The 9684-nt window shown below is 38.4% G+C and overlaps 1 protein-coding gene across 2 annotated transcripts in view; it reads right to left on the minus strand.

The window, feature by feature from the left end:
• LOC108316914 (protein NPAT) overlaps positions 1-9684 on the minus strand; it is a 62194-nt gene that overhangs the window by 9508 nt on the left and 43002 nt on the right. For both annotated transcript variants that reach the window (XM_017547061.2, XM_017547062.2), the window contains exons 12-15: positions 8878-9006; positions 4176-5819; positions 1910-2025; positions 1726-1834 (exon numbers count right to left, since the gene is read on the minus strand). In XM_017547061.2, coding sequence (XP_017402550.1) covers positions 1726-1834; positions 1910-2025; positions 4176-5819; positions 8878-9006 — 1998 coding nt within the window. The remainder of the gene's footprint in view (positions 1-1725; positions 1835-1909; positions 2026-4175; positions 5820-8877; positions 9007-9684) is intronic.

The following is a 9684-nucleotide window of genomic DNA, read 5'->3' on the forward strand; positions in this document are numbered from 1 at the left end:
ATGATATGAGATACCACCTTACATCCATCATAGTGGCAAAAGTTAAACTATCACATGGCATCAAACATTGGTAGTGTTGTGAGGGAAGCAGAAAAAATAATGGTCGCAGTATAAACTTTCTTCTTTATGTATACGCCATATACCCAAAGACTTCTGGGAATAAGCCTCCAAAGAAACTCTCATATGGGTCCACACAGAGGCATTTACAAAGATATTCCTCATAACATTGTATGTCAGATCAAAAACTCTGAAAATATCTTAAAAGTCCATTGATAGGAGATAAACAAAATAGGTTTATGCAAGTGATAGATATCAAATGGCCATTAAGAGGAATGAACTAGAGAAAGAACATAAAAATAACAGAGTAGCTATAACATGACACAAATCTAAGAGGGTGCCTCAGTAAGTCAAAATGCAACTTAAGCCTACATCAATAGATGTGCACTGTTTAGTCTAAGGAAAGGCTGATTTGATGAGAGCATTTAGTGAGTTCTCTATAATCAGTGCATTTAAGACACTCAGACTACTGAGAAGAAACACTCACAATGTAATGTGTTAAGTGCTGTAGCATAGGTATCACTAAGAATTAAAGAAAACAATAAAACTGGAATACCCACCTTAGCCACCGTTGGTTAAAAATGCTTCCTAGGATAAAGTTACATTTGAGTTAAGTTTAAGGATAAATAAGAACCAGACTGAGGCTAAGAGCTGCGTAAGAAGGGGGATTTCTAGGTAGTAGAAGAGATAGCATTGGTGAAGGTGTAGGGACAAGAAAGATCACGAAGTATAAGGTGAACAGTAACTATGGTTTGTACAAAGGTTCCATGCTGGGAAGTGGTAAGAGACGAGAATGGAGAGGTTGATAGTGATGAGATGACAAATGTATGCATTTACTTCACCCTGAGAAATTTCAATATTATCCTGTGGGCAAAGGGGAGTTGCTGAAAGATTTTAGGCAGGGAAGCAACATATTCAGATTTGTACTTTAGGGAAAAAAAAGTTACTCAGCAAGCAGATATAAGGTGATCTGAAACAATAGAGACTAAAAGAAGGGAGACTACAAAATACTATTGATACAACTTAGATGAAAAGTGACAAATACTTGAACTAAGAAAGAGAGGAAAAATATGTTTTAAGAACGACTGCCAGGCTTTTCGCATGAGTAAAGAGATAGTTGTGAAGCTGGCTGAAGTAGGTTCGAACAAAGGAAGGTAATTTGCAAACTTTAAAGCCTTGCTTCACAAAGTATGGTCCAGTACCAGCAGCACTGGCATTGCCTAGGAGCTGCTAGAAATGAGGAATTTCAGGCCCTGTGCCAGTCCTGTTAAATTCAGTACCTGCATTTAACAAAATCTCCAAGTAGTTCATATACACACCAAAATACACGAAGAACTGCTCTAAAGTCTCATACAATTATACAAGCCATTCACTAAACACTTGAAAGGTGTTGGGAAAAATAGGGATCATACTTAACTTAGGGTAGCTGCAAAGAACAAACCAAGGACTAGTGGGCAAAAGCTAACAGAATCAACAAAGGAAACAATTTTCTCAGAAAGAAAGCTGTTCAGTAACAGTTGGCGGCATTGTGACATCTGTTATGAGCAAATGTAGGGTGATGACTTGCTGGTAAAATGGTTTAGGTATTCAAAAAAAACACTGAGGTGTTGGTGCAAACAAATGAATATACAGACATAAAGTTGACAATAATGAACTTAAAAACGGTACCTATACAAGGCTTGTTTCTTAGTCCCTGAGGCTTCTGAGATTTTGGAGGGACAGGGAATTGAGGGATACTTCTATTGCATACAGGTGCTGTCAAAGGCATATGAAGGACCTAGAAGAGAAAAAGCCATTAATTACACTAAGCTTGAAAAGCATCACTGCATCATTTTCAGTTCATAAATCTTACCTGCCGAGGAGGACTAGAAAAGTTATTTCCATTCTGTCCAACCACAGATACTGGGATCATCCCTACCATTCCTTGGAGTACAGGCTGGACTGGAGAGGCAATTATTATGGCAGATCCTAAAAAAACAATTCGTGTTAAAATAAGATGTTCTTTCAAATGTTTGGGTACAACACACCAAATTAATTATTGCTTTGAAATAAATTTTATGAACAATCACTCTTCCTTATGATCTACTCTCCTTAAAAAAAAAAAAAAAAACCTGACTTAGGAACAGCAGCAAGGCTAGCAAAGAAAAAGTCAATCCAAATATTAAGATGGTCTTGTGTTATTCAGTCACAGTGAACCATCTTGAGCAACCATAAGACTCTACAGCCAAGAAATTATATTATAATCATATCTGGATTCCTCGAAAAATAATGAAACTAGTTAGAAAATGAGTGGTAAATGTTTCAAGTCTGAGTCTTATACCAGAAAATTAGAACCCCCACTGAATATTTATAGGAGTACGCTTATAACCCCAACCTATTACATATCTCAATGGTATTGGCCCAAAAAGGGGTAAGGTAAACACGTAATTGGACAAAACTGTGGAGGGAAAACTATAATTCTGTAATTTTTGTAATTGTAAAATTATAATTACTATATGGTCCTTAGAAGTCAACAATATAGTTTGTGGCTACTGTACTTTAGTCCCGTCCCATAAACAAACTTTTGCCTAATACACTAACTGCTGTCAGGTTGATCCCCTCATTTTCATGCAACCCACTATGGCATCTCTATCTATGCTGGCGCTGCTTCTCTTTTTAACTTATGGATTTTATAAGTTATAAAAAGTCCTTTAAGTCCAAATCCTACCTTAATTCTTTAAGCTTTAGCTCAAGCCCTACCTTCTCTACTCCATTCTGACCTCTCCTTTATGGAATTTGTAACAGCACTTAAAACAGACCCATTAGGTTTAATACTAATTGTTGATATTTAATGAAATTTTATTTTATGTTTATAAAGTAACAAAAAGGGAAAGGAGGGAAGCTTGGGAACCAACACATAAGGAAATGTAAATGAATGTGCCGTAAGCTCTGTCTCTGAGGAACATACAATAAAAATTATGAACATGACAGGCATATCCATCACTAACTACATATAACACAGCATGCAATAAATGCCACAAAAGCCCCTATGAAAAAATGATTTTTTTTTTTTTGAGATGGAGTCTTGCTCTGTCACCCAGGCTGAAGTGCAGTGGCGTGATCTTGGCTCACTGCAACCTCTGGCTCCTGGCTTCAAGTGATTCTCCTGCCTCAGCCTCCCAAGTAGCTGGGATTACAGGCGCCCACCACCACGCCCAGCTAAATTTTGTATTTTTAGTAGAGACAGGGTTTCACCATGTTGGTCTTGAATTCCTGGCCTCAGGTTATCCACCCACCTCGACCTCCCAAAGTGCTGGGATTACAGGCATGAGCCACTGCGCCCAGACATGAACAGAGGATTTTAAAGACAGGGATCGAGTCTAGAAGGTGGAAGGCAGTGAAAAATTAGGATTTATAAAAGAAGAAATTCAATTTTTTTTTTTTTTTGGAGACAGAGTCTTGTTTTTGCTGCCTAGGCTGAAGTGCAATGGCACAATCTTGGCTTACTTCAACCTCCACCTCCTGGGTTCAGTTGATTCTCCTGCCTCAGGCTCCCGAGTAGCTGGGATTACAGGTGCCCGCCACCACCCCTGGCTCATTTTCTTTTTTGTATTTTTAGTAGAGATGGGGTTTCACCATGTTGGTAAGGCTGGTCTCGAACTCCTGACGTTGGGTGATCTGCCCACCTCGGCCTCCCAAAGTGCTGGGATTACAGGCAGGGGCTACCACCCAACCCCAGTCGAAATTCCAGTTTTTACTGAACGTTTCTCCAAATAAATGATAAATTCCCTGAAGAACATGACTGTAACAGCTATTTTTAAAAAAACTCCCCCACAACATTGGGTTTTATACAGCTCAGTGATAAATTAGTCTGTCTTTTCTGTTTTTTGTAGCTTATTAGCACACAGATTGAGAGTATTTGTGGAAAGGAAAAAAACTACTAAAGCCCATAGCTTACTAGATTAAAAAAAAAAAAAAAAGGTTTGAATTAGCTATCGTAAAGAAGCAGTGTAATACAAATTTCAGAATCTTTTCTTGTACCATCCATGAGTTATTACTTCCTGGTCAATAACATCACATACAAAAGAAATTAGATCCCAACCCAGAGAAACAAATTTCAATTATGTTACAAAAGTTACCTTGTGAAAAGTTTGGTGATACAGCTTGGTTGAGAGCAAACACACTGTTTGACCTTGGTGGTGTCTGTAACTGAGGTGGTAGAGGTTGAGCAGTCATAGGTGCAGAATTTCCAGGCAACACCACTACATTAGACTGACTTACAGATGTTCCTAAGGCTGTTGGATCAGCCACACAGGTGGCTATCAGAATGTTATTTGAATTGCCAAAAGCTGTGCTCGTGGCTGGCATCAACTGTATATATCCTCCATCCTTGGAAACACATGGTGTAACATTAGCTGAAAAAGTAATGCCATCTTCATTCTGAGTGCTGTTTACTGCAGAGTCTTCAGGTTTGAATGCTAAAAGGCTCTGTTCCATTGTAGCTGAATCCCCTACTTCAGCATAAACAACAGCACCTACAGCTTCTTCAGAAGATAGGCATTTAACTAATTCTGCATTTTTGGCAGGTGATTTAGTAGGAGAGGACAAGATTATAGTTGGCAGGTTTTCTCCATTGATACTAGAAACAGCACTGTTAAGTTCAGTATCTGAGGAAACAAATGGATCATCACTAATGATAACTTTGAGAGAGACGATATTTGATGCATCTATTTCTGCTGAGTTGTTGCTAGAATGTTTATCATCAGTATTTTGGGACTCAGGGTGAGGATCTCCCACTGAAGAACACACAGATTCTGGAGGAAGAGGGTCATTGTTTTCTATAGGAGTACCTTCTGGAGGCATCAGTGCAACTTCCTCACAGTTATTTCCACCTAAAGAGAGAAAAATAGTATCCTCTTCTTTTACAGAAGATGAAGGCTCTTGTGACTTCTCAGACTTGGATGGCTGAGCTTCATTTTCTGTAAGACTTAACTCAACAGATGTTGAATCATTAGATGGTTGTTTAGCAGAAGACAGTGAATCTCCAAGATGAATTTCTACTTGTTCTCCAGATACATTTAAATGTGAATTTTCAACAGACACAGGTAATATTTCACTTTGAAGAGAAGAATTATCTTGGCAATTTGATAGCTGTGACATAACTGGTTCTAAAACATTATTAATTTCTATTTTACTCTTGTGAATTTCACTAGGATCTGGTGACTTGGAACCATGAAAATTAGTTTTAAGTTTTACTGTATCATTAGAATTTTCACAAAATTGACTTTTTTTAGATGGCTTTCCAGTTAATGAAGTATCTTGGGATAAAAGTTGAGAACTTTTCCCAGAGAGAATTAAGTTTTCATTGTTAGCTTCACAACCAAGTGAAACAAATGAAGTAATTGGTATATCAGGCTGCTCAGTCTGTAACTGAGATTCATTTGGTACATTTGAAGATAAAGAGTTCTTTTCAATTTCTATAGCCATGTCAGTTTCAGTAGATATCTGATTGGTGTATAATTCAGCACAATGTGGGTTACATTCAGCATTAGAATTCCCTCTTTGGTTAAAGTCATTCAAATTAGGCATAGACTCAAAGGTAATGTCAATGTCACACTTTTGTTCAATGAGTACAGCTTTTTTCTGTATACTGGAGCTTATTTGGGAAAAATTTTCCTGGTCTTCATGTCTAAGCACATCATGACTGTTGCTATTCTTCAAAGCATTTAATGGGTCATCATTCTGATAGGATGTACAAAATGGGGGATGACCAGACTGACCATCTGCAAAGTACCAGGAAGGTATAAAGATATGGTAAATATGTTCAGCTTCTGAGGTAGTCATCTTTGCCATAAAACTTATTCTGCCAAGGAAATAACTAATCTTTGTATACCAGTAAGTGGAAGTCTGATACACTGTATTTCTCATTTTCTGTGTATCAAAAAATTTACAGGTACTTTCTAATTACTGATGACTTATTTATTTTTTTTTTTTTGAGACTGAGTCTTGCTCTGTTGCCAGGCTGGAGTACAGTGGTATGATCTTGGCTCACTGCAACCTCTACCTCCAGGGTTCAAGCGATTCTCCTGCCTCAGCCTCCTGAGTAGCTAGGACTCCAGGCACCCATGACCACACCTGGCTAATTTTTGTATTTTTAGTAGAGACGAGGTTTCACCACGTTGGCCAGAATGGTCTCAATCTCTTGACCTTGTGATCCACCCACCTCGGCCTCCCAAAGTGCTGGGATTACAGGCATGAGCCACCACGCCCAGCCGTTACTGATGACTTTTTACACAACTGGCAAACTGTTTCCTAAGCTTCTCGGAAGACAGATGATACAACGAAGGAAAAAGTAAAAAGGTTTAAAAAAAAAAAAATAGAATATTTCAATAGGTAGAAAACGCGCTGGCTCCAAACATGCAGTTTATTTTGAAATGCTAACTTTTTCAACTTCTACCATTTCTTCTGACTTTAATCTGCTGACTCGACCTCCCAAAGTGTTGGGATCACAGGAGTGAGCCACCATACCCGACCTATCTGACATATTCTTAAAGGTGAAATGAGGCCAAGTACATTTTGCATGACTGACACTTGATCTCATTGTGTACTGTTTAATATTAAACATATTTACTGAAGACCAAACGTGCTTGGTTACTGGGATACAAAGATGAATGATCCAGTCTCTAATCTTGGAGAGGTTAGTCTAGTCAAGGAACCAACTATAGAACAGAAAGTCGTAAGAAAGCATGGCAAAAATTGTAATGGTACAAGAACAAAAGGCACCACATGAGAAAGGATTATAAAGGAGGCCTGTACGAGGAGATCTTATAAAGATGGTATCATAAACTGAGTGAGAGAAAAAGAGTGTTTTTTTTTTTTTTTTGAGACAGAGTCTCACTCTGTCTCCAAGGCTGGAGTATAGTAGTGCAATTCTCAGTTCACTGCAGCCTCTGTCTCCCAGGTTCACGCGATTCTCCTGTCTCAGTCTCCTGAGTAGCTGGGATCACAGGCAAGTGCTACCACACCTGGCTAATTTTTCCGTTTTTAGTAGAGATAGGGTTTCACCATGTTGGCTAGGCTGGTCCTGAACTCCTGACCTCAAGTAATCTGCCCTCCTTGGCCTCCCAAAGTGCTGGGATTACAGGCATGAGCCACTGTGCCTGGCTTGGAAAGTGTTTCAGAAAACAACACAGCATTTTTGATACACTGTGTCTTACAGCACTCACAATTTAGGACAGAAGACATGAATTTGAACTAGTATGAAAAATATTTTCTAAAAAACCAGAAAAGTTATGTCAGCTAGCATGTACAGCAGTCTCCCATTACCTGCAGTTTTGCTTTCTGTGGTTTCGGTTACCTACAGTCAACCACAGTCTAAAAATAGGTACGTACAGTAAAATAAGACATTTTGAGGCTGGGCATGGTGGCTCACACCTGTAATCCCAGCACTCTGGGAGGCCGAGGCAGGTGGATCAAGAGGTCAGGAAATCAAGACCATCCTGGCTAACACAGTGAAACTCCATCTCTACTAGAATTACAAAAAATTAGCCAGGCATGGTGGAACACACCTCCAGTCCCAGGCACTTGAGAGGCTGAGACAGGAGAACCGCTTGAACAGGGAGGCGGAAGGTGCAGTGAGCCGAGATCGCACCACTGCACTCCAGCCTGGGGGACAGAGCAACGCTCTGTCTCAAACAAACAAACAAAAAAAGATATTTTGAGGAAAGACTATATTCACATAACTTATTTTTTTACAATATATTGTTATAACTGCCCCATTTTATTTTTAGCTATTGTTAATTTCTTACTGTGACTAATTTTAAATTAAACTTTACCATAGGAATAGGAAAAAACAGTAAATACTGTATAAGCTTTGGTACCGCCCAATTTTAGGCACCCACTGGGGGCCTTGGAATACATGCCCCACAGATAAGAGGGGACTACTTTAATTGCATTAAATATGACACTTGATATTTAGTACACAGTACATCTGAATCCTTATTGTGGGGAGAATCATGAAAATTGGGTAGAGGCCACACAAATTCAGGATAAGTAGTTTCTCAGTGAAGTAGGAAGAGTTTCTCAGAAAGCAGGGTTTCAAGTTTCACTTTGAACAGGACAGACTCAAGTGAAACACAATCTTCTAGACTACATATACTGAGAAAAACACAACCCACTATAATTCAGCCTAAGAAGAAATGGAGAATTGGACTTCACTGTTGGCAGAGGAATTAAAGGAGGCATGCAGTCTGAGATTCTCCAAAACTAGTCTCTGGAGGACAGGATGTGAACATTGGAAGCCATTACATTTTTTAGTGGTGGGAGCAGGTGATAACATTTAAAAACAGGTGAGTAGAAAGGATGTGCCTTAATAAACATTATAGACTTCTGACCAACTAAGCAACATTATTAAAACTAAATTGTGCATGTCAAGAACTGACTGCATTATAAAGGGATGAGGTTGAGTGTGGTGGCTCATGCCTGTAATGCTACCTCTGCTTCTCAAACTGTTGGGAGGATCATTTGAGGCAAGGAGTTTGAGGCTGCATGCAGTGAGCTACCATTGTGCTACTGTACTCCAACAAGAGCGAGACCCTGTCCCAAAAAAACAAACATACACCAACAAAAAAAGCTTATAGTAAAAGAATACCCCAAATTTTTAAAAATTAAACTACCAAAGACTTATAATTGTTTTTAATGGAGAGAAAACTAAAAGTACAAAAATGACCTGTGATAATCTGAACAACTTCTACTTCCAAATTAAACAATATTTTCTGCCTTTGAATTCTGAGACTAATATTAAGATTTGGATTGGTGATATTAACAAAATGAAATTCTTACCAGATTCTTCTGTTTCAAAAGAACCTTTAACTGCTAGATTAGTTCCATCTGCTAAGACTACATTGGGATTGGATTCCATAGGCTGACTGGAAATACTTTGTGATATATTTTTATTATTCTTTGTTTTACCTGTTAAAAAGGGAGTAGGGAAATAATTAGTAAATGACGAAAACAAAAAATAGGCATCAATGAATACAGCTTGGGGGTGATTAAGCAAATGTTAAACTTTGATTCAGGGTTTTATGGACGATTTAAAAATGTTGCTTTTAATATCATTTACAAGTACAAAGATTTTTCCACCAGATAGGTGTTTCTTAAACTTCAACCTGCATCAGAATGTCCTGGAAGGCCCAGTAATTAGCTTTTCCTAACAAGTTCTCAGATTATGCTGAGATTGTTGGTTTGGGGAACTATACTTTGAGAACAGCTGCACTAAATCATAAGATTGAGGACAACAGCCAGTTTTTTGTATTCCCTTTGTATCAATCAATTGTGTTTAGTACATTAGTATATTGGCAGACATCAACACATTCTCTGTTGACTGGTAAAAATGCCACAAAAATAAAAAACAAAACTACTCTCCACATTAATAGCTAAAGTTTCTCAAGTAAAAACAACAAAAAACAAAAATTCCTTTAACATATCCATATAATGTTTGATCTAATGAAAATAAGAACTTTTTGGCCAGGCGTGGTGGCTCACGCCTGTAATCCCAGCACTTTGGGAAGCCGAGGCGGGTGAATCATGAGGTCAAGAGATCAAGAATCAAGACCATGCTGGCCAACATGGTGAAACCCCGTCTCTTTA

This window comes from Cebus imitator, unplaced genomic scaffold (assembly GCF_001604975.1).
Source record: "Cebus imitator isolate Cc_AM_T3 unplaced genomic scaffold, Cebus_imitator-1.0 Scaffold194, whole genome shotgun sequence".
In the NCBI taxonomy this organism is placed as follows: domain Eukaryota; kingdom Metazoa; phylum Chordata; class Mammalia; order Primates; family Cebidae; genus Cebus; species Cebus imitator.